We start from the raw sequence: 26881 nt of genomic DNA, 5'->3' as shown, positions 1-26881 counted from the left end.
TGAAATAAAAGTTACTGAAAACTGTGATCAAAAACTAATTACTAATGTCAAAATAATGCATAACTAAAAGAAAAACAGTTCTATTTAAGCACCTGGAAAAAAATTATAATGAAAACACATTACGTCTTAAAATACATGTCGAGTGCCAAACTATAGATAATGTTTCCATCTAGCAACCATGCTGCCAAAGTCTTCGCCAAGCCCTTCCACCAGTCACATGATACATCTATGAACCAATTTTCTTCATCAGCAAGAATGAGAAAGCTCGGTCTACTCTTATTATTAGTCTATGGTTTGATTTTAATAAAAGCAATGTTGCGGAAAGTTGAGAAGAAGCACTGAATAATAATTTGAATGGAGGAAAGCCTTCGAAAAATATGGATTTTATGTCGAAATCCAAGCTTCATAATTAATTCGCAACTCCAACGAACTATAGGGGGCACTGAAGTCACTGTCTAATGGCGGAATTGAAAACTAAAACAAACGCACATGGTAACGAAGAAAATGCTAAAAGTGTTGTGATTTTTGTTCGTACGTATGATTTTTTCGCTTTATTCTTTTTTAATTAATTTTCAAAGTCTTGTGGATATTCTGGCCCACGTAGAAAGAAATGAGAATTCAAGAAGCATTACTAAACGTCAAACATTAATGCAAAGTACGTAGTTCATAGTTCTAAGCAGCCATTTTCACGATGTTGAATTCGATATTTATCAATTCTTGATAAAACTAAATAATAATTGTGGCCTGACAAGAATAACAATTAATGCTAGAAAATTTAATATGACATTACAAATTATTACCAAAAGAAGATGATACTTCTTTGCTTTGCTTTGGCTAGCACTTGTTTTCCATTTGTAGCTGAGTTATTTCTCTTGAATTCTCGAATCGGTTAATTTAAAAATTTTCTGTTTCGATTTTTCTAATTTCTGAGTTACGATTTAATTGTGTCATGTTATGCAAATCATCAACAAAATTCTCACGGATATATGGTGGTAGTTTTCTTTTCAGTTGATTGACCATTATTTCCTTTCACTTATCGAATTCTGTAATCTTACTACCATTTTATTCCACTCATGATAAAAATTAAAAATGGTTTAACTAAAAACGCGAAATCTCGCCAAGGCTACTTTGCTCGCACAATACCAAAATTATAACCCTAAACAAATTTGGCGATACCTTTCAGCTGAGAATAAAAGGAATAAAGTAAATTCTTTCTCGGTTATTCATTTTGTTCTACGATAATATATTCAAGAAAATATTTTGCATACTGTCCATTCCAACTAAATGCTGCTGTAAAATATGGTAAGTTTAATTAATTTAAGATTAAAAAAAACCCATATTCTTACGAATTCATACAAAACAATAAAATTTTTTACCTTGTATAACGTTATCCAAGTTTGTTAATCCAGTATTTTCGCTTTTACCAATTATTAAGGAAATAATGAAAACTAACATTATTTTGAGAAGCTCGAGAATACTACTAAGTGACGAATTAATTTCTGTAGCTGAAAGCAAACTAAAACACATCGATTGCGTTAATAAATACTCAGAACAAACTGCCTGTGTTTACGTCAACAGACACACGTGGAACGCTTCATTTGCAGTTTTGTAAATCACCGCAAGGTAGCGTATTCGAGCGCTGGAGTTCCGAATAGTTTTTAACTGATATCTCCGCTAATTATTATCGGAGGATTATGTTAAATAGCCAAAAATGAAGACGGGAAGATTACGAATCCATCGATACTTGGTTTGATGGTCAGTTCACTGTCGTTCGGGAGAAGAAGCTTGGACATACATAGATACGCTCAGTTTTTAATTATATAAGAGATTATTATTATTTTCCGTAGACAGTAACTCTTATTTTATTGATTCTTTTTTTCTCTTTTCGAGTTGATGCCTTTTTAACCGACTTTAAAAAGGTTATCAGTTCATACCGTATGTATGTTTTTTTTTTTTTTGTCCACTCACAGCGTCTCACCTAGGGTGCGTTCGACGAGCACGACCGAGAGCGACCGGTTAGTTAATCACGTGACAGCTAATGATCACGTTCTCCAATCAACCAATCAACTGCTTAGAATGGTAACCGCTGTGGTAACCGGTTGATCATAGAACGCTTTGGTTAGTAACCAGTTACTTACCGGTCGACCGGTGAGTTTCGTCGAACGCAACCAAAGTGAAGCGATTTTGATGATTATTTTTTTATTTGTTGGCAATTTGTTTTGGATCGAATATTTGTACGTTATTTTAACTGCTTAGAATGGATATTTTTTTAATTATTTGTATTTCCTTCTTTGCTTTTGGCAATTTCTAACAGATTGGATGCTCTTTGAATGTTTCTATGTTACTATTTAACTTTAAACGCATAGATGGGGTAAATATGCATGAATAATCTCTAAATGTTGTGTTTAGCATCGAAATCAGCTCGATCCACTTCAAATTTTACAGGAACGACAAAAACATTTCTCGTTCTTCCCACTTAATTTTTCCAAAATATTCTGCTTTTTCTTTCGTTTGAAAAAAAATTCGTTGTAAGAAAAAATTTCGGTACAAGAATGAATAAACTCGGTTTTTAAATTTAGTAGCTTTGTCTAATTATTTGCATGTAAAAATGATTTGGATTGAACTGGTTTGGAAGTAAATCGGTCTTATCTTAGTTTTATTTTTAGTAAATAGTAATATTGAAAAGTTGTATTAATTGTGTATTCAGTAATAGTTTGAATTGATTTTCTATTAAATTACAGTTGAATTCATGTGGTTTCCCCATTTTGAGTTGATAAAAAGCAATTTACTACAATGATATTGCTGATGTTACCCGTAAGTTTTGATAATGGCGATATGGTAAAGCATAGGTTGAGCTGGCTTTGAAGTAAAACTGATTTGAGATAGTGGTTTTTGATGTGGGAAGGATTCGTTCCGATTCGCTTCGCGTGATAGTATAGACAAATAAGTATGAAAGTTTGAGGGCAAAAAATGCACTTGAAAATTTGTAGGTTGAGCTGGTTTTGATACTAAAGGATTTAAATAATGTTTGATTTAAGAGTTTTTGAAACTAAAGATATTTAAATGAATTCATCTAGAATATTATTTTTTTTTTTTTTGTTATATTGCTTATTTTGTAACCATCGAAAGTTTTTTTTTTTTTTTTTACTTTCTTTAAAAATATTAAGGTTTTTTTAAGTATATTTTATACAAGTACGTATATTTCTTGCTGCATAGATAATTTATTTTTGATCATGTACTTTTAATTTTAGAGTTTTACGATTAATGAACTAATTAGTATTAATGAAAACTTGAAAAAGATAGGCAGAAATGTAGGTAAATATGCAGCATTCATGAACACAGATCTTTAATTGCAAAATCTATAATTTGTCACAAACAATTCTTTTTTTTTTTTTTTTTTTTTTTTGACAAATACAAACCTGTTCTTTTAATGCTTCAATTGGGAAAAAGTACTTAGCCATTTTTATTTTAAATTTACATTTGAATTGGATAGTTAATTACGTTTTTAATATAAAAAAAAAGAAAAGAACAAAACATTTATTCAATGCTTTCTTTAAACGGAAAGTAGATATTTCACTTCCACACTGCCGAAACTGTTTGCTCCCGTTATCAAAGATGTGAAAACTCAGAAGTTAGACTAAGGGTTTTTTTATATTTTTTTCATAATATGTTTTAAATTATTAAGTTAAAATAGCTTTGTCATTTGTTTTGTAACTGTTACCTATACATAAAAAATTTTGCTTCCTTAGACATATTTCACAAAATATAGGACATGAAGCTATTTTTTTTTTTTTTCAAACTAATGAGAACTAATGAATCATTTTGAAAGGAAACTTAATTGGAATCTAAAGATAGATGTTGCAATAAAAAATTTTATTGCAATGAAACTAGATGATTTGATCCTCCAAAAAAAAAATCTTTGGTGCTTATTTTTGAACAAGGTTGCAAAAGAATCCACTAAAACCTTCATTCAAAAGTAGGTTATTTTAAATAATAAAAAGATATATAGTCTGACCACGGATTGTATGGAAAGACAAACATCCGTTTTACAGCCGGAAATAGACAAATCTATTATTTTTAGCGATGTCAGCTTTTGCAGAAGCAGAGTCTCATTCAAATGAGCGGAATACACGCATCAAATTTTTACTTTTCTTCCTCATTCAGATAGATTCGGTTCATCTGGACGTTTGAAAATTCCATACAATCCGTGGTTGGACAGTGCGTTACTGTGAAATATCGAAACCTGGTAGATATCGACATTCGCTGGTGAATGTCAACATTTTTATAACAAAAACTTTGTCGATAAACTAAATATTGTTACTAGATCGCCGGTGAATGTTGATATCTGTCTGTGGTTAGTTCAGTTGCAACTTATTTGAAACTGATAAGAGAAAAGGGAAAATGTTTCGTTGTCAAAAATGGAAAAAATAATATTTTCGTTTTTACCCCCACTAGAAATAACGTAGGATAAACTTTCAATTGTTATAAGTCCTTATATATATAAATTATCTAATCAAAGTTTAAATACACCATCCAAAATAAAATGAAAGGATGCGTCAAACATATCTAGTTTCTTCTATTTTAAATATACACTGGTATTGTAACCCATAAACAAATTTTACTTAATGGTATTTTTTTTTTCTTTAACTTATTAACACTTCTGCAAAAATTAAAAATCGAAATCCCTTCACAGAGTATTTGCTTGGCAGACTTATTCATGTTTGAGGAGTTAAATTAAAAACAACAATCCCCTTTGGCAACTTATATCGAACTACATTCATTTCCCGCCGCTTGGTCGGGGAAGTCATTAATCGGATCGATGTATAGAAAAATTGATCCGCCCCACAGACTGTTCTACCAGTAGGGCAACAAATTTTTGGCAACAATGTGTCTCGATTTTCCGGTTTCATCGATACCGGTGGTGAAGACTTCATCATCGATAGGGAATTCGCTTCCGCCTCCAGGGAAGGGTCGATTATTAATCAGGCAACTTTAACTGCGGCCATATGGGGATGAAATGAGAGCTTAATGATCTTCGAAGAAACTCGATGGAACGATTTATGGATACTTCCGAAACTGACACCCACATCCCTTTTTCAAAACCCTTAATCGTAAGGTTTGTTATTTCAAACCAGGTGCACCAGTACAGAGAATTGTATTGCGATCAATCGAAGATTTGCGATTCAAATGAATTTGCTTTTAAGCACATGATCCAAAGCATTCATTTGGAAAATTGACTCGTTCAAAATGTTTACGAGTCAAATGAAAATACTTTGAACACACACGCCAACATATGCATTTTGAGAAATTGAGTTGTGCTATTAAGCTGTTAATTACTTCTTCAACTGATTTTCTCAGACCTTATTTTTGGAATGTTCCAATTTTGGAACATTCGCAATATTATAATTAAGCATAATAGGAGTAGGAATTAAATTTCACCATGGTTATATATGTAAAGCATCATTTCGTTTTTGGTTTAGTATTATATAGTTTTTAACAAAAGAACATACATATGAGATGGCATTTCATACGTATGGAGGTAGTGAGAAACAAAAGGATGCAAGTGGCAAAATTAAAAATTTGGAGATAACCCATTACAAATGGTAGATGAACTTCTCCTCTGTCTTGGGGCAAGAGATTGCTGTACAGCATGATTTAGAAAAAAATTTCAATGAAAGCCTACCAAGGATCTGATCTTTAAACTTGTTTTAATCGAAACTTAAAATAGTCCTCTTGCATCCCTTTGCTTCTCACTGCCTCATATATTTTCTCACGCCTGTAACATTTAAGGAACAAAAACTGATTGTTTAGCAGTAAATTACCGCCCAAAAGCCAGGGCTATGGCAGAACTACACTGGCCTCAAAAAGTTAAGGTACAATATGTTTTTCGAAGCTCACCGTAAAAAAAAATGGCAGTAACAATGAAAGGCATAGTTTGCATAAATGATAATAACTAACTTCAAAACCATTTATAAAAAAACGAGAGCTACTACTTTTATTTCATAGAAAAGAACGTATTTTTACGAGTGAGAAAAAAATATGCAAATATCTAGCTTTCGTACTTTTGTGTGTAACTTGTGTTGATTTTCACTGTTGTAGGCAGTTTCGGTGACAATAATCAATAGAGTTAAGAAAATGTCTCAGAGATGTCGTTTACTCGATTCGTTAAGGTGGAGAGCAGTTAGATGGATGGAAATGGGATTGTCGCAGGCTGATGCTGCTAGACGTCTCGATGTGTCTCGTAGTGAAAAACTTTTTTTTCCCCCAATGGCAGAGAACTTGACAACTTATTGCAAAAACTGATTGGTTGGAAAAAAATCGACTCGAAACATAACTTTTGTGTAACGTTTTCATAAATGATAATCGTGTAATTATCTCTCTGAAATTTTGAAGGATACGCTATTCTCAAGGATTTTTCAGGTTTTTGACCGTTCCTAACTTTTGAATCATTTGACATACCTTGTCGCTACTGTTACAGGATTTGTTTTTTTATTTTAACGATACATCAAATTAGTTTTGTGCAATTCGCAAACTTGTAAAATGGGGGACTTCCATTTTTCACTATAGTGCACACACTTGACATTAACGTAGTATAAACATGTAAATTCCGTATTGTGGTAATTTTTTTAGGTTTTGTCATCGCTAATCAGTATTTAGAAACGGAAATTCAAAATTACAGAAAATTTACCGATAAACAACCCATTTATGTCTTGAACAATAATTAAACAATGAGACTGTACCATGCATGCAATTCTAGGCTACACATATTGATGAGCATAAATTCAAAACATACTGTATTTTGCAATTAGTTTATCTGCGAAGCACAGGACGCTCAAATGAAAACGAGGAGTACAGAAAAGGAATATTGTCGGGCTTTACAAATGAAAATAATGCAGATAATTTGCCTCGGGTGCTTTTTCAAGTCAAGTTGATCATTTTGTTGAGGTAACTAATATTGAAGTTGAAGACACTACTTCATAGGTGAAGCCTGAGGGAGGAGAAATTTTTCTTTAAAAGGAAGGGGAGCAGAAGAATAGAATTCATTGTTCAACACTCCCTGAATGGAATTGCAGAGTGAATTAAAAGTTCAAAATTAAAGATTCGTGTCGAAAACTGATAGATCGAATAATAAGTTAAGATAGTTAAGATAACGTAAAAACCTTTAACTAGGGAGTCATTCCGAAAACCTTAAAGACAACGTACACTTCACTCAGTAGACCGGTTATGGAATATGCCACTTACATTTGGGTGCATGCTTCTAAAGGGTATAGTTTTACAGACTACACACGAGAAACTAGATAATGTTCTAAGCAAAAACTGCAAAAATCCTCATTAGAGCAATGTTTTCTGCTGATAATTTTAAGGTTATAAGAGTTTCGCCTTGATAGCCGTGAGAAAAAAAGAAGATATAACGTGATTAAATTCACAAACAAAAATAGTCGTGTGCCAGAACACATTACCAGGAGAACTTTTTAAAAGTTATAATAGTAATACAAGACTGAAAAGATCTTTTCCTATGCAATTTGATAGTGAAATTAAAATTCCCCTTGAGCTCGAACACAAAAAAAAATTTCAGTTGTCAGGAACCTCTTTTTACTGCTCGCATCCGATGAGCACCACAGTTGAAACTAATCCACTGGAGCAATGTCATCAAGGCAAAAAAGTCTTAATACTATTAATCAATTTCAAAAAGATGATTTTGTCTTTAGCTATACAGATGGTTCTTTCGATGAAGAACTATTGAATGAGGATCAGGGGTGTACTCGTATGTAACTACTTCAAGTGAGGAAACTCACCGACGAGAGATGGATGCTGGAGCCATTGCCGAGACTGGCCCATGGTACTATCTGATTTCGTCTCGTCAAGTACAGAGCATTACCACCATCAAAATGAATCTGTACTGAGGAAAAGGTTTTCTTAGTTTAATTTGACAGCCAAACTGTCTCCTCTAATGTCGTATCATCTCTTCTTTTCTTGTTTATAAACTATTTTACTCGTGTATACACTCTAATCCATTACAGAAACATTCAAAAAATATTTACCATTCATCAATCAAATATTTTTAATAAAATTCTGAAATCTAAAATTGGAGTTTTAATGGTATCCGGGCGTGATATTTGATGCGCATTAGATTCGTCATCAACAGATTTATACTCATCGCAAAGATTACCACATGTGATTTTGCTACTAACATCTCGAAATAGCTTACATTATTTTAAAATAAAGCTTACGTTTGGTTAATAGCTATTCAAAAAAATAATGAAAGTTCTAAACTCATTTTAAGTCTGTAGTTTCTTTTTCTTTCTTTCTTTCTTTTTTTTTTTTTTTTTGAAGTGCTTTCACCTTTGTATCTCAGTCGGTAACATCGAACAGTGAATGGCTAACCGACACTAACTATCGCCCGATTCCCAATTTGACAACCGCATTTATAGCACATCGAGGAATGGGCGAGCTATATTTAATGTTGTCACAAAAATCTCCGTCCTGGGGCGTGATCCCCAGTGGCGACCTTGGGCGACGCCCTCGTCTTGCGCCCCGACGAATCGACCTTCGGGATCACCATGGAAACTCCCGGAAACACAGAGAGAGAAGTGGACTCGCCTTGTTCCCCGGGTGATTAACATCGGCCATTACAAGAAGGACCCCTCGCCGGGGCTTAAAGATGAATGTGCTGCTCGAGTTCCGAGCGTCGAAGGCTTCCAATGAATGCAATTCGGGCCATGCACATTCTAATGAATGCATCAATTTACTGCAAACAGGATTTGATGATTTAGAGTACATGCCGTTTACAAAGTTTAAAAGTTAAAAATCTTCTGCCGTGAGTGAATAGACAGACTGTCATCAATTTTTTTCTGTTCTATCTCCTTGTTTCGCCACCTTAGTAAGCGACAGTATCTACAAAAATACTAGTTTATATATCTCAAAGTTTTAAGTCAAAGTACTTAAAATTTTTAGGTTAAACACCATCGAATATCGGATTGTTGGAGTTGAGGATTAAGTCATGTATCATTAAACGAAATAAGTAGTCATTCATTAGTTTTAGAGGTATGTGTACCAAAAAAGAAAGGGCAACCAAAATTCGTTTTGCCCTTTTCTGAGTTCGTAGTTAATTTGACGTAAGAACTGACTAGCCTCGTTCCCAACAACTTTTTATACCTCACACATCCCCGCTCCGGCTTCGAAAAAAACCGCTTGAGAAATTCCCCTTTTACATCCAAAAAAAGGTTGCCCATTGTACCAGAGAAAGCGGTTTTTGCCCAGCATCCTTAGCTGCTATGCCCAACAAGTAGACGAACTTGTTTCACGTAATGAATTCTGGGTAAACACTCCTCATTTACTCCAAAAGGAAGCAGGAGGGGGGGGGGGAGAAACCCACATTTCCCGGTAAATAACCGGTAAGCGAAACCGATGAAAAGCAGGTTATTGCGGGGTCGAAATTGCCTATAAAAACGCGGCTACTGGGAAGTACTTGACCACTTTGACCATCTTCATAATCCTAATGCTTATAATAAGCAGTATATAAAAGTAGAAAGTCAAGAGGATAATAAGACATAACAAGTTATAAGGTAGTTTGATACTACGTTATAACTGAGAAAAAAAATCTGATGTGAACTACGTCTAAATAATCGATGTTTTTTAATAACATAAAAGAATGGACTTTTTTATTCATGTTTGTAGGCGCGTTAGAAGTTATACTTCTGTAGTGTATAGCTTTCAGAAACTTTCTTATATCTTTAAAAGCATAGTAAGCATAGGGAATGAAACTTTCAAATGTAAAGAATGGTGCTGTTTTTTTTTTAGCGTCTAATATCTAAATAAGTACAAAAACTATATTGAACATGTATAAAGAAGAAAAATGCGATATAATAGCGTCTAAGAATTAAGAAAAGGCAGGCTATAATAGTGCCTTAGGGTGAGCAAAATCACAATTTAAATTATTCTACCCCTAGCTTGTCCCGAACCGAAGCAGAAAAGACTTAAAAGTTTTAATTTTCCGACAATCGACTATTTTAACGTTTATACAGTTTATATTTTGCTTGATAGTGCCAAACTGACACTAGATTCGATATATCAGTTGTCGCCAGAAAAACCCTCATGACCAAAAACTAAGTGATATATCCCCAAGTGGTAGCAAATGTATGACATTATTTTAGTCTGCATTGAAACTAGCTGAAAATTATCCCGAAAGAACGTGCTAACACATCTTTTGGAAAATCTATCTGCAACCTAACAGGGAGGTTCAGAACGACACTCCATTGAGTCTCAATTCAAAATTTCAACCTTCTACGGCATAGTGTTTTTCGTGCCAAAAAAAAAGATATATCCAAGGGTGATTCCAGGTCGAAACTTGAGTGAAATTTTTTGGCGAATACATTATTTTCTGTCCTTCACACAAGGAAGTAAAAACATAGCAAACTACAGTCAATTCACAATAACTCGAATCTAAAGGAACCGAAGAAAAATTTGACTTATCGAAAGTTCGACTTACCACTAGTTTTGATTTTTTCCAATTTAATATTAAAAACCATCGAATATTTTAATTAATATGTACATATAACAGACAAAATTACCGAACTTAAAAGTTTTTAAGCACAATATGCACAGTTTAATCAGAAATATTGAGAGAAAAAAAATCAGAAGCATGGATTTGATTTCGACACTGCTGAAACCACTTGAATGGAGCTGATTCTACTTCAGGAAAGATGCATATCCTGGAGAGATGCACATCTTTATTTGTTTCTAATTCAGATTCATGAATTCTACCGCTTTAGAAGTATCTCTTTTTCTTTTAAGATCATCGACAGATTATTTGCTTAAGACATATTTCACAGTAAAGAAAACTCACTCTGTCTCCCAGGAACTTATCAGCAACTGATCGAACTAAAGAATGAAGGGGAACGCATCTTAACTTAGGTCAGCCTTTGAATAAAGGTACAATTAGTTGACCTTTTACAACTTGACAGCTTAAAAGCAAATTCGTAGTCTAGCAACATGTCAAAGTGTAAACCGTACAGTACAACAAAAGAAAACTAGTATGTTGTGGCCATCACGAAACTTTCTTCTATATTTTTTTTTTTTTTTTCTGATCCCTCCCCATGCTTGACGAGGAAGCAATATTCCCAACAAAAACAAAATTACACATGCAAAAACTTGACGACTATCCCAATGTCTGAATTATTGCAAAAGCAAAGCAAAGAGCGAAAATTGAAAGTTATTTTAAAAGCCTTGCTTGAATTAATTACAAATATTTTATTTGTTAACAAACATAAGATGGCAACAGTTAAAAATTTTAAATCATTGAGATAATATTTCCTATCATTTCCATACAATTAAAATCACGAGAAATACGCAGACGACAATCTATTACGATTTATCTTTCTTATTGTTGCATTAATAAAAATATTTTTATTCGCAAACAAAAAAAAAAAAAAAATCAACACCTCTTGGAGCGATCGACGTCAAAATGGAACCAAAGCCTGTTTACATATGGATTCACATATATTCCAAATTTCAACCAGAACGTAGCATTACATCTTGAGATAGGGCACTCAAAATGGAAAAAAAGAACGGGTGATTGCGCTACCCCCTTTTTAGCTGTTGACACAAAAATAAAATCAGTTCTTATACCCACTAAGAGCTACTTGCCGATAAATTTTTCTTTCATTCCGTTCATTATTTCTTGAGATACAGCAATCACAATTGACGACAAAAAACGTTCTATAGCTCAACCCCCGTTTGAGTTATTGACACCAAAATTTAATCAGCACCTGTTCCTGTTAATACCAACATATGGAAAAAATTTTGTTTGATTCCGCCAGTTACTTCCTGAGGAATAGCAAGCACGCGTAACTCGAAAAACGTCCCATTGCTCCACCCCCCTTGGAGAAATTCGCGCCAAAAACTAATGGGCACAAGTTCACATAGGGGCACATATGTGTACTAAATTTCGTTCGATTTCATGCGGTAGTTTTTGTTGTAGAGCGGCCACAAAAAACTGGTCACACACAGACGTGACACACATACACACACACACACACACACACACACACACACACACACACACACACACACACACATACACACATACACACACACACAGACAGACAGACATTTTCCAAAAATGGTCGAAATGGACTCAGCACACCTCAAAACGTTCGAATCCGTCAAAATTCGAAATTCGAAAATTTGCACGAATCCAATACTTTCTTCTATATTCTTAATATATAAAAATGGAGTTTGGTAAATTTGTTCCCTAAGATCTCAGAAACTACCCGACAGATTTGGCTGAAACTTTCACCGTTTGTTCAGTTTAGTACTGGGAAGGTTTATAGACCAGTTCGAAAAAAATCCGATTGATAGTTCCCTTTTTATTCTAATTTTAGTCCCAATTTTCGCATAAATGCCCCAATATGGGGGTGGAAAAAAACGTGCACATATTAACATTATATGTCCATCGAAAGTGCCAATTTTTATGCTGAAGATAGCATCTGTTCGAAGTTTCTAATTTGTATAAAAAACGAGTTATGAGCTTTTTTGTTCCCTGTTCGAAGGCTTTCATCAACCCAAGTCATCATTTAATGTGTCATCTCAACTCCCAAGCATTGTTGTATTGTTGAATATTTTTGCGTTTCGTCTGACTTTTTGAGGCTTTTCTCAAGTCAAATCTTAAAGTAACGTTTTTCCACATGATTGGCTAAAAATAAATGGATTTGGCTGATCATTTTAATTTTAAACGGAACTTATGTAGTTAATGGTTTATTATTATTATTTATGCTGATTCGACACTTGCTCACTATATCCAACCAACCAGCAGAAATATCGCCAGAATTTGTTCAGAAAGATTTCAGTAGCTGATGCATTTGGCAGTTTTTTCCACCGTCGCACTTTTTGAGCCCAAAGACTACGTAATAATGTTTCTCAGCTTCAGAACTTCATATTTCGGAAATTCTTCAAATTTGTATATGCTTAAATGTCGTGCTTTCGTTTATAATTGGATATTATTTTGTTCTTTATACTTATTGCTATTTTAGTGTAATGAGTAAGGAAGAAGCTCGATTTTTAATCACGTCAAAAAGGTTTGTTTTAAATTCTTTCGCTTAAAACAGAAAGCAAGGGCAAGTAACGATTGTTTCTCATAATTATTACTGACCCAGGCAACGCCGGGTATTTTTGCTAGTATTAGATATAGAAGAAAGTAAAAGGTAATTCATTTCCATACGTGTAACTCCTTCATCGCACATTTGCTCAACAGGTGTATTCTTGCTTTAGAGGTCTGTTGTGCAGGAATTGTAAGTGAAGGTGAAATAGTTTTTCTCTCATAGTCACTTGTTTCTCTCTTTCTTTCTTTCTTTTTTCGTTCTTTCGAAATAAATTTAGAGTCATCTTTAAAACAACTTCGAGTTAAAGGAAGTTAACTTCGAGATACTGAGAATAATTAGTATGGAATTAAAGACAAAGGGGTCGGGATTTGATAAAAACTTCGAGTTATGTTAATATTTGAGTTATCGGATTTCGAATTATCGCGAATTGACTTTATCATTTAGCTACTTCTGCTCTTGACTGAAAACTTTTTCGCTGGCACTGATTAAGTCAGCATTCCAGTTGTTTTCTGTAGTTCAACGCGTTAGACGTCTCCGTCTCAATATCACCTGAATCATTACTTCACCTCATCGTCTTAAAAGTAAAAAAGTAACGACTGTTTCACCGGAGTTCGAAACCAAAAGCTTTCGAGAAAAATAACTCGCTGACGCAAAGTTCAGGAAAAAATGTTTAACTGGAATCGTTTTAAGCAGTCACGAGCGACATTAAAAGTACTGTACTGATTTGTTAGCACTTTAGTAGCGGTCTCCTCCAGAAAGTGTTGTACTTCATAACACAAAAGTAGCGTTAATCTAACTAAAATAATAATCCTTTCTTTTTTCCACTTTTCAGCAGGAGTCTGAGAAATCAACTTATTTATTTTTTGAGACGGAAATATATTTTTTCATGTTTCTCTGGTATTATTCTGATACCTCCTGTTATTTATTTTAAAACTCACTTGAAGCTTATATTTTAAGCAGGTGCAGCTTCAAATTGCGGAAAGATGTATATGTAGCTGAGTAATAAGTCTCTTCAAGATATTTGTCGTAATGTGTTTTCAAACATGGAAATGACTCCCTGTTTCTCTACTTCGACATTTATCCATCGAAGAAACACAGAATTTTCCATAATTTGCATTGCATTGCGTTCCACTAACTTCGAATAAAGCCGAAGAACATTTTCGAAGCGTCAACTTTCAAACGGAACGTTTGAGAATACAGCGAAATCTCGAGAAATACTCCATGAATTTGATCTACAGATGACAAACGAACACGTGCCCAGATAAGTTGAATAAGTGAACAACATTTTTCACGATTTGTAAAGAATATCTGTATTTTATGTGCTTTTCCTTCTACGCTCTTCCTCCACCATGCGCTGCTTTCCAAAATCTTTCTTCGGCATCCATTTTCATTCCATATCTTCCTCTAAGAAACAGCAATGCTCCCATGCAAATTCGTCGCCGGCGAAAATTACCATAGAAAAGACCCCCGCATAAAACAGAATGTTCGCTCGAAGAACAATCAATTCTCCTGACCCTATTGGCGAGAAACATTTCCCCTCCTGCTCCGATGGGAGAAATCTTCAGAAAGTTTCTTCAGGGTCAAATGCAGTATTAGTCGGCTGTGATGAACACAGATCCACAAATTAGAATAAAGGTGAAAACTTTCTCCAGAGTTAAAAGGTTTACTTCAAAAGTATTTTTAACCTGAATTTGAATATACTTTTAAAATTTTGTTTTATGCGTCAAATTCCTTCAGTTTATTTGTACTTTATTCATGAACCATTGATACAAAAAATACAATAAAACGGTGGTGAATTACTAGGGCAAATTATTTCGCAGAGGTTTTGCCGTAGTTTACTATGCGAATTCACATTTAAGAGAAGTTTATGCTCAGGTAAAAATAGATATAAGGAAGTATAAAGTGTTGTAATGACATGCTAATTGCAAGTGACTGATGCTCACAAGCTCACATAAGTGATAGTGTAACAAGTAGCTAACATTGAAGAAAGATAAGTTGATGAAAAGTTTGAGAGAAACTCATGGCAGATTGATAATTTCAAATTACTAAAGGTAGGTAACTGATCAATGAGAAATAAAATATCAACAAAATGTGTATCAAACTTAAAAGTAGAGGAATAATCAAAATAGGAAATAACAAATGAAAAGTAAATTAAAGTTCATTGAAAGCAAGTTGCCAAGCTAAAAACAAACTTCCTTTATCTGTACAATTCATGTTTTATACGTTATACAGTAAAAATAATATTCTATCCCTTTTACACCGTTAGTATCCTTGGACTTCCTGTTCACATTAGAGAAATTGATTTATTACTTACCACTGTTCCCTGTGTCCTACATGCGTTACTTTGTTTGCACATATTTTGTATGGGATGGAATCTCCGAGCATAACAGATTAGATTTCTGTTAAGCCATATGAGGCAGTGAGGAGCAAAAGCAAAGGGATGTAAGTGGTAAAATTGAAAATTTGGAGATAACCAGTACACATGGTAGGTGAACCTCTCCTCCGTCTTAAGGCAAGAGATGGTACTAGTAGCCCTGGTTATTGCTGCTCTAGAGCATGATTTAGAAAAAAAAATCAATGAAAGCCTACCTAGGATGATAGCTTTAAACGCGTTTTACTCAAAACTTGAAAATGTCCACTTACATTCCTTTGCTTCTCACTGCCTCATATGTTAGCGTCTCGTAACACATTTTTCCACTTAATTTGAGCCAATTATCTGCACAGTAATATAAAAGTTGTTATCGTTCTTGAAGGAAAAAGCTTAAATTAAAAAACAAATTTATTGACACTATTTACATTTATCTAATTTAAATTCTTATCAAATCACCTTCATCTTAGTAAACAATATCTTATTCTATTTTTACGCTGTTGCCACAAGTCAAAAGTAAATTTTTGTTATCTCGAGGTGAAGGATGATCATTACTTGGTTTCAAGGCTTATCTCCCATCACCATACGTTACTACAACACATATCCCTGACAGAAGTTGGACATACTTGAGACAGAAATCAGACTGAATTAATCATTATTATGAAAAATGTTGGAAAATATGCATGAATATGATTTCGGAAGAAATATTCATGAGCAGAGCATGGGTTTTATAAAAGGCATCTTACAATCATTCCCATGATGTGCCCATTTATTTATTTATGTTGGAAAACATTTTCTACTTAGCATAAGCTTCTCCAAAATTAAATGATTTCATAATAGAAACAAGAGATAAGCTTTCGATGACTCTTTTTTTTTTCAAATAAAGTTTCTGATCTTTTCCCGGGCCGAAGAAGATACGAGCATTCTTCATTTGTTAATTTGAAGAACAGATTTGGTATTTTGTTTTACTTAACTCTCCATGAAGTCAGTATTCTCTGATGATGATTCAAAGACATCCAGTTTGTCCTTCTGCCAATGGCAGCCTTGTTTTCTCACACCAAAATCTGATTCGGAAAATGCAAATGATTTGCTGGACTCGGCTAAAAATTTCTTCCATCGCTTGTATGCTTTTTTAACTGCGGCATTTGTGCTGTCTTCAAGCTACTTTACATAACCATCCTCTTGGAACATCAAATGTACTCCGAGAAGTTCGGTCATATAAGAAAAAGTAGGAAAATCAGAACAGTTTCCTAAAGCAGTTTACGCAAATGGTTGTCTTTTAAAGGAATTCGGCGCGATTTATTGCTTTTTTTTTTCTCCCTCCATCTTCCATATTTTTTCCGGAGAGGACGAAACGTCCTTTGGGAGGCAATATCCATGCAAATGTATCCAGATTTGTTAAGATGGAAATGTGTCGAAATAAGTATGAGCGATGATTATGTTTAAGGGAAACTGCAGCTGAATGACTTTCGCTTTTACAAAGAAAAAAAGTCGCAGAGTTCTTTATGAGATGCAAAATAGCATTTTGATACAGTTTATTTTTCTATAATCTTGTCTTTTTTAAGAAAACGATCTTGTCGTGCTTGGGTGTGTGATGTTCCTTTTTCAATCGGGCCTGTGTACAGAAGCAGACTTCGGCATTTAATGTTTAAGCTTTCATCAACAAAGATCGGTTTAGTTTAAAGCGAGAGGGAAACAGTGACAGCTGTCTTTGGGTCGATATCTCAGTGATTATTATGAACATTATAAAAAGGATAAATGTACTGCTGAAGAAAAGAATAATCTACATTTATATATGAGGGCAACGTCTATTTCTGTGTCATGTGTGTGGGTGTGTGTGTAGGTGTGTAGTGGAGTGTGTGTAGGTGTCTAGTGGTGTGTGACTAGGTGCGTAGTGATGTGTGTGTAGGCGTGTGTGTGTAGGCGTGTGTATGTAGGCGCGTGTGTGTGGGTGTGTGCGTGTGTAGGTGTTTGTAAGCGTGTAAGGGTATGCATGTAAGTGTGTGTGGGGGGGGGACCCAGACGAATCATTCCCACTTGTTGCAGAGAAATTTGGAATAGCTAGTTTGAAAGGTCAGAAGTTTCATCTCAAAGCCAGAATGTCAAAAATTAATCCACGCAATTACTATTTAAAGTTTTATTGTTTTTTTCCCCCTTCGGTGCGGCGATGTTGATCAGGTTATTGTTCTTTTTATTCACATTATCAGTCCTAATAACGTATCAACTCAACAAACGTCTCGACAAAACTTGCCCAGATGATTTCAGGTATAGTTAACAAGGAAATTTTTGGTTCTTCATATTATTTGTGTAATGATATCACGACACTAGCGCAGTCATAAATACCTTCTGGAGGGTTGTATTGTAAAAAAGCAGTCGAAAACTTTGCACTATGGAATTAGTAAAGACGACAGCAACGACATAAAGTACAAATAAAGTAATAAAATAGAGTTAAAAACTGAGCAAACAGCTGTTTCAGGGCTGTCATATGCAAGCCCCTTCATCAGTGCATAAAAGAAAAACGAAAAGTCCACACAATGTAGACTGAACGACAAATGAACAAAAATGGAAGGAAACAAAGTAAATAGACATGGGGAAACACATGCGTCACAGAACAGCAACGACACCAATAGTGCGGAAAAACGTCACAAACAGAAAAAAGTTTTTAAAGATAAGATTTCCAAACACTGGGGAAAGGGGGAATAGTCGACAAATTATTAACTATTGAAGCAGAATTTTTCCAAATGTAATAGGATTCCCAAAAATCTAAATCATAAATCGAGGAACACCCATGAATAACCTTGGCAGAAGAAAAATCGAAACAGCTGTTTGCTGAGTTTTTAACTCTATTTTATTACTTTATTTGTACTTTATGCACGTTGTTGTCGTTTTTACTCACCTTCTGGAGGGGTTTTCCTGATGAAAGATACCTTCTGGATGAGGTTTTTTGATGAAAAATATCTTCTGGGGGGTGTGGGTTGTTGATCAAAAATACTTGTGAAAGGATTTTTTGATTAAAACAGCCCCTTCATATGCAAAATCTACTGCAGTAGAATTTGCATTTAAGTTAAAACCAATAGCTCTGCCCCTCCCCCCTTTGCTGCGCCACTGTGTCACGAAAAAAAGTTGAAATATATTCAAGGATGATCAACATGAAAATTTACAATAAAATTTGAGTGGAAAATTTTCCTTTGATACAACACTTCCTTTACATAGTCCAAGAAGTAAAAATCGCAACGAAAAGAAATTTTGCTCCATTAACTGCACATTTTAACGAATTTAGGGACTTCGAAAAGTGATTCTGTTTTCGGAAAGTAAAAATTGATTAGTTAAGGTCATTAACGGCCACATTCACCAGACGATACGACCCTCAGTCTAACAGCCAAACTGCAGGTAAAAACCTTTTGCAACTAACAACGGCCATGTTCACTATCCAATTGAACCTCTGCCTGCATACAGCCAAACCGCCAATTGAAGGCGCCTTTTGATTGGTCGACGAAGACTTCGACAGTTCAGAACGGATGTGCACCATCCAAGTTGAACCTCACTCAGACACCTGAACCGTCGCGTCGGTCGAAACCTTCTTCAACCAATCAGAAGACTTCAATCCAATTGAAGTCTTCTGATTGGTTGACGCGACGGTTCAGGTGTCTGAGTGAGGTTCAACTTGGATGGTGCACGTCCGTTCTGAACTGTCGAAGTCTTCGTCGACCAATCAAAAGACTTCAATTGGCGGTTTGGCTGTCTGACTGAGGTTTAACTCGGATGGTGAAAATAGCAGTAAGAAGGATTCAGTCTGCTATTCAGAAGTCTGGACGAGAGTTAAATAGTCTAGTCCAGTGGTGTCCAACCTTTTTCTACCCGAGGGCCGCACCTTATATTAAAGTGATTCTCGCGGGTCAGGCGCGCATAAAATTTCAAAATATTTTTTTTTTTCTAAATAGCATGGGAAGATATGGAAAAGGAAAGAAAATTGAAAACTAACAATTGCTGTTATTATTAATATATTTCTTTTATTAAATGCCTCTGTTTTTCAGTAACCAATTTCAGAATACTTGCAGATATTGGATTTTTCAGAATTTTTGCTTAATTCAGTATTTTTGAGAAAGCAAAATACTGTATGCAGAAAAAAAGAAAAAGCATTGGAAGCTAAATTCAGCATGTTCAGTTAATTTAAGTCAACAAATTAAATTAGTCTGCTATATAGACACAAAAATACATGGGAAAGCTTTCAGGTGTAGTACAATATACTAAAAATGTTGTGTTCACACAGCCATGTAATTGCAATATTTTTTCATCCTGTTTGGGTCACAGGTCTGTATTTGTCTCCGAATTTCTAACAGTTTTGTTGATCGTGCTTTTCGATTTGTAGCGTTAGACAAAACAGCGGGCCACATGGATCAGCTTCGCGGGCCGTATGCAGCGCGTGGACAGTAGATTGGACATTACTGGTCTAGTCAATAGAAGTGTAAGAACTCAATCTGGAAGAAAGGACATGATCAAGTAATAATCTTCACTGTACTGTAGAACCAATGAATTAATTCAATAGCTGAAAAGTTTCTAAACTAAATGATTGATAAAGGATTAGGACTGCAAAGGAATCAGAAAAGAAAAGCCATTTTTTCTCACAAATACTCCGACACAGAGGCAGTTCAAGAACAATTCGTCCTCTTAAAAGATATTAATGGGTAAACATCGACATCCTAGTCCTCCGTTCGCCGAGGAATGTTTATCCAATTTGTCTACGGAGGCTTCGGCTGCATTTAGAAACCGTAAACGATGGAGAACGGAAACAAAAGACGCCCTGACGAATCGTAATCACTTCAGCTGCACATCGTTTCTTCCTGCTGAGGGGGGGGGGGCAGAGATTCTGAAAACGCGAATGAAAGTGGGTTCGTTTTGATTTCCTCTCTCGACGACTGAGCCACGAGTGCCAAAATTTTAATGGCATCGGATTATTTCGTTTTTGCAGCAAATAAAATTAATGCATTTATTGTTGTAGGAATTCGGAACTGGGATGGGACTTCGAAAATGCTACATTAGGAGTGATATTTAATGTGCATCGTAGTCATATAATGATTTGATGATTTGCAAACAATGTTTGACGATTGAGAAAGGACGCGACAAATTCTTAAATCTTCAATGATCAATTTTCTTCTACGAAGGCAGATTCTTTATGCGAATTCGAGCTAAATATCCATAATTTTAAACAGAAATTTATCATTCTAGATGTCTAATTCCAAGAAAATATGTTTTTAAAGTTCGGTTAAACTTCTTGCTGGAAGACTGGAAGAAGCAATGCGTAGGTAGCTAAAATCGAGTTTTTGTCTTAACGACGTCTTATCGCAATCAACAAACCGCGGATTTCTGGATGAAAGTTTTTTTTTTTTTTTTTTTTGTAATTGAATAAAAAAGTGATTAGGAGAATGGCAACACGAAGCCGAGATGATTATGGGACTCATTGAACTCAATTTTGTTCGATTTGATCGAATTTTGTTAGAGTTGAATGAGTCCCTGAATTAGGTTGAGCCAAAATGACGCGCTCTGAAAGTCTGTGAGAAATCTTTTGGTCATCAGTACAATGTTAAGAGTGAAATGAACATGAGATGCCGTCAACTGAGGTAACTTTGGGCCTTTGCGGGTAACATTGGCCCAACAAGCAAAAAGAAACTGTCTATATGGTTTCATACATATGTAGAAGAGTGATTAACACTTCTTGATTTCATGGAGCTAAAAGGGGGCAGCACTGACTTGACTTAATTATTACTACTAGTGTAAATTGACTTTTTGGTTTTGGGGCCAATATTACCTGGAAAAAAAAAACAGAAGATAAAGCTTTTACACGGAGAGATAGGTGTGTGAACTGGAAGTGAAAACGGACCACTTCATTTTGTAATAGGCAAAATCGAGTCTCGTGTTCTCGCTGATCCTACCTATTACAAAATGAAGAGACCCATTACCACTTCGAGTTCACCCGCCATCTCTCCGTGGTCAAGCTTTACCCCAGTTGACGAAACGTAAACATAGTTTTGCAAGCTTGACAAATAATTTAATTCTTTTCCTTTTATCCATGTCTGTAATCTATTTATTCATTTATTTACAAGAATCATTCATTTATTTTCAGAGCGACCTCCTTCGGAAGCAAGCTTCACCGGCTCAGAGTACTTGCACTTTGGGGTCGGAGGAGGCGGAGGAGAACCCTTGGTAGGTGCGAGCGACCGACTCTCTTTGCAATTCAGAAGCAGACAGTCTGCTGGTCTGCTATTTCTGGCTCAACACGGAGACGATTTTTTGCACGTCGCCCTGAAGGGGGGCGGGGTGGCCGTGCACGTCAAAATCGGCTCCGGAAACGTCGAGAAAGTGGTGCGTCCAGCCAAGGTTCGCTTCGACGATAACCAATGGCACAGGATTGTAGTGCACAGAAAAGTTCGAGAAGTAAGTTTTAAAAAAATTATATTAAATCTTCTTTCTTTTTTTTTATTTTTTTAGACTCTAATAAACGAAATCTCAAACGAGCTTATAGACAAAAAAAAAAATAGTGATACTACCCTGGTTGCACTGTGCGATGGCATGAGATTCCTCGAAATGACCTATGTGTTTTAAATGTTCCGCTATTATTCCGCATAAGTAAATAAATCGTTGGGAAAATCCACTGACATAAATAAAACAGAAATTAGGCTTGAAATGTCGCGTAAAACCAAATTATTATCATTATTAGAGCTAGAAAATCGCCCGTCAAGGTATGACGAGTGAAAATTGCTTCTACATGTGTTGGTGATATTTTGATAGTTGAAGTTTTAACAATAACACCAGTGGATTAACCCTAAACTCCAGTTGATATAGCGTTGTTGTGAATAACATACTTTTTCGTTTCTTCATTCTCTAAAATTACCGTCTTACCAGTAAAACAGTTAAGTTACCGGATCCAGTTCAGTCCTGTAAAAATAAAGCACTTCCTTGCATGTCAAACATTACCAAAAAATATTACCAAATTAGCCTGCCGTGGCGCGAGTTTCATTGTTGATGACGTCGGCGTTACTCGATCATTCGCTATTATATATATATGAGGATTTATTTTGAATAGGGATTTTTTTTTAACTTGAGTGTAGAAAAATCCTCGAGAGTCAAATTTTCCTCACGAACTGCTGCGGTCCGGCGGAAAAGCGGTTGAGAATACCCCGTATAGTGCAGCTCTGGTTAGTTGAGCTGAGATTACCTGAATATGTTTACCTGTTTTAGGGGAGTTTAGTGAAAAATAGACATGTTATTGGCTTGGATTTCAGTTGGAATATTTTTGAAAAACTACTAAGAAAGTTTCTCAACTCAATTTAGCGCCAATTACCCCTCCCTATTTACTGAAACAGAGGTAAACATTGTAAGAGTCGGAGCTTAACTTCTCAGAGTTTCACAATAGTATATACTCAATATACTGCAGGAAAAAGGTACAAAATAAACACGCAACGGCATAAGAACATTACGTTTCTGAAATTGGAAACGGAGATAATTGACCCGTCCCCCCCCCCCCCTCCCCCACCCAACTTTCAATGACGGGCCTGAACAATAAGCAGCGAGATTTTAACATTCTTCGAGTTTACAAAGTCATTGTTTTTGTATGACAAACTTTTATCATTAGTGAAAATACTTGATGATTACCCCGTAAAATATTAAGATTATTTGAATTGGCTAGAATAATTGCCTCTAATGTAGATTTAAATGTGATACTTTCATAAACCGTTTTTATTAAAACATTGTGAATAACATCAATGTAAATTAAGAAAAAAAAATGCTTTTGTATCATCACGTATGTATTTTCCAAAATATCAATTATAGCCCTAATTACAGGGAGGGTCAGAAAGACCGGCGCGAATTTCCACTACTTCAATGCCCTACTTTTGAGTTTCTGAATTCATATTTTTAGTCTTAATTTTTAAATTTGCAGAAAATATAGCCTACTTTCCTAGAATGTTATTTATTTTTCTGTCGTTTCTTGGGAAGTTTTACTACAATTCCATACATTGCTTTTACCTTTGTCCTTTTGGAACTTAATAAAGATTTTACAAACATTAAGTCTCAAAATTTGTAATGGTAAAAATCATGTGTAAATGAATTATCTCCCTATTGAAATTCTGAAATCTGAACTTCATTATATAACACATTTTTATTTTGATGCCTTCGCATATAAATGATGTTCCAGCAGTTTAAATCATTTTACGTGTAATAGGAACTATACTGATATTTGTTCGGTGAGTCGTCTCTGCATTGGATAAAAAAAACTACGTGTATGCCCTCGATCAGAGCATAATTTGCATAAGAGGTCACAAAACTCAACACCTGATTTTTATTTAATAAAAATAAAAAAAAAATAAAAATTAAAAAAAAAACGTATTTTCAAGTTAGAAAATTAGTTCCAAGTAGTATAGAGCTTCTACCTTTTTTGTTAGAAATTAAGCCCTGCACACGTAGCACTAGTAGTATTTCGAGTAAACAACAGTTCAAACAAATTTTTATATCAAAAAATCTCAAAACCATTGAAAATACTTCCAAATAATAATAATAATAGCAATAAAATCAGGGAAGCCCATTCACCAAAGAGCGGTGACTCACTCCCTTTCCCCCACCAAAAGAAAAAAGAAAACCACGAAGACATCCCCCCTCCCTCAAAATCTAGAGCCCCCTAAAATTTTCAATGGCACTGCGCCATAACCCCTCTCTTCCCACACTCCTAGTTGGGCACCCCTGCAAAACTCTCAATTTATATTAAACAAAATCTCATATAAGTTTGATGAAAATGAATTAAAAGTTGAAGTCTTCGTTTAAAATAATCAAAACTTTTCCAGACACTGAAACTGTTTCGGTTCATAGTGACTTTTTTTTTCAGTTTACTGTAAATCTGCACTTATACCATGTTCATTTTTTTACTGAATAGATCATAATTTTCGGTGGTTACATTTCTTCGACTGTAATCCAAAACTGAAATAAATTCGCGGAAAATCAATCAATTCGGATATTTCTGATCCGAAATTTGCCGATGATATTCTGCTTTGGAAATACTGTTTCCAAAGCAGAATAAATTTTGGTCACCCTGCATTCATCAAAATTTTGGTTGCAGTTACTGTTAATAGATATAACTTCTTTGAACACCATTCTCTAATTTTCCTAAAAATAGCTGATAACAGAATAAAGATCTTATTTTCACTTGTTCCATGTCAAAAACATCTACGAAGACAACATTGAAATAAAAAAAAACTTGTGATCAATTTGATGGTTTTGGTACTCTAAGGCATGTAGACTTCACGCAAAAAAAACTAAACAAAATGATTCTTTGAGAAGAAAATAGCTTTCCAGTTTTGCAAAGTACTTGTCTTCGCATCGTATTCACTGATATGCGCCGCAGGGACTTTTTATCCAGAAAAGACACAAAGCTTTCAGTGTCGAACAAAAATTCTGAAATTTAAAGAATTTCTCCAAAGGAAAAGGAATAGAATCTTTTAATCAGAGAAAATGTTTCAACGTTTGCGCAAAGTGGTTGAGATGGGGTTTGGGACATTAAATTAATCTTTTATGCAAGTGGAAGGCTTTTCTTCTGAGATACAATCTAGAAAGTTAGTAGCCACAGTTTGTAAACGCCACAGGAAGTGAAGCTTGTAGCCTTCATCCATTATCTCAAATCTTTTAAATCGCTTTAAAAAAAAATGTTCACTAGTTCTAAAAGATATTTTTTTGTCATCGAATGGCCTCCAGTCATTCATCTCTTTGTATTCATTCTTAAAGAAACAAGTAAAGAATTAGTATGGCAAATCAAAGTATCAAAAGACGAAAGTCTGACGTCAAATTTGCCCACGAATAGAATAATGATCAGCTCGTATTTGGTAGAATGTTTTATGATTCGTTTGCCATCAAAACGAGAAAAAATGAGATAAAAACGAGAAAGATCAGTTCGTTGACTCTGCAATAGCATTTCATTGGACTCCTTGCAAATATATTAAAGATGATACACATCCGATTTCATCTTCCTTCAGAAAGATTTGTTAGGACGATGACCCCTTTTTTTTTTTTTTTTGACACATGGAGTAAGAAAATGTAAATATACTATAAAAACACAGGATACATTTATAACTCTTTTTTTGTGTAACACTACGTTATTAATCAAGAAACGGCTTTGCCATTCTTGCGAAGTATCAGATGAATAGAATTGTCTAATTTCCTCAATCTAAGTTGCTTCAGTTTATGTTTTTCCTTTTGTAGTCAAATAATAATAATAATAATAATAATAATAATAAGGCGTTCTCTTTTTTATTTATTTACATTATTTTAATAAAATAAACTTTATAATAGTTATTACTTTTCATTGTTTTAGCAACAATTGAAACTCGGATTTCGAATATTGTTTAGTTTCTCCTTAATCTATTTTCTTCATTGAAATGTAGAATTTTGTTGTGAATATGCCTAAGTCAGACGCAGAACGAACAACAACGTGGCATAAAAGAAAACGTGCGAGTGAAGTGAGAGTTTAGACTGCAAAAACAGAAAAAGAAAAGATAAAAGTTTCACTTCTATCGAGTATTTTTGCGATACACATTTTTTATTTTTAATAATGCAAACTTTTATTAGATATCATTCACAATATTGTGAATATGTTTTCAAAGCCATCCAATGTCGCATGTCCTAGCTCAACACAATACTAGCGATACACATTTTTTTTAATAGTGCAAACTTTTATTAGATATCATTCACAATATTGTGAATATGTTTTCAAAGCCATCCAATGCCGCATGTCATAGCTCAACTTAATTATTAATGATCATACGACTGAAATTTCATACATTTTTTAGCAGTGGAAAAACTTTCAAAAGAGAAATAAAATTTTTCTGATTGCTTCACTCGAAAAGATTGAAAGTAACGAATTTTTATGAAAGCGCTTTTCACTTTTTCTTACAATACCAGGAATGTACCAATTGTTTTACTTTGGGTTTTGAACCATCTTATTTTCCCACATCTTTATTTGATTTCAGAGATCGCTTTAAACAAAAGGAGATTGTTCAACTTCACTTAATTTCCAACTTTCACTTTTATTTTTACGTGTATGTCTTCATCCCGGAACGATAAAATCAAATGACTAATGCAGAGAATTTTAATTGAAATTTCTATTTCGTTAAAAATAGTCTTTTCTGTGCTGGAAAACGCTTTCTTTTAAAACTCATTAAAGGATTATGTGATTTTCCTCGTTTAATTAAAAGCTTCAGAAATTTAACTATTGTTCACTTTTTATGAGCAACTTTTATGGTGTTTCTTCTACTGCTGCACAGTAATTTTGAAATTCCGTGATGAAAATAATTCTCTCGTTTTCTGAAGAGTTAAAACAAAATTACATCATTTGTTATAATCATGATTCGGAACGATTTAAAGCTGAAAGGTG

The 26881-nt window shown here is 34.5% G+C and overlaps 1 protein-coding gene across 1 annotated transcript in view; it reads left to right on the top strand.

The window, feature by feature from the left end:
• Positions 1-26881, top strand: part of LOC129216380 (neurexin-1-like) — a 220926-nt gene that overhangs the window by 88847 nt on the left and 105198 nt on the right. Inside the window, exon 4 of the mRNA XM_054850595.1 lies at positions 21590-21900. Coding sequence (XP_054706570.1) covers positions 21590-21900 — 311 coding nt within the window. The remainder of the gene's footprint in view (positions 1-21589; positions 21901-26881) is intronic.

This window comes from Uloborus diversus, chromosome 2, assembly GCF_026930045.1.
Source record: "Uloborus diversus isolate 005 chromosome 2, Udiv.v.3.1, whole genome shotgun sequence".
NCBI lineage: Eukaryota > Metazoa > Arthropoda > Arachnida > Araneae > Uloboridae > Uloborus > Uloborus diversus.
The sequence above is the reverse complement of the archived record's forward strand: the minus strand, read 5'-3'. Positions and strand labels throughout refer to the sequence as shown.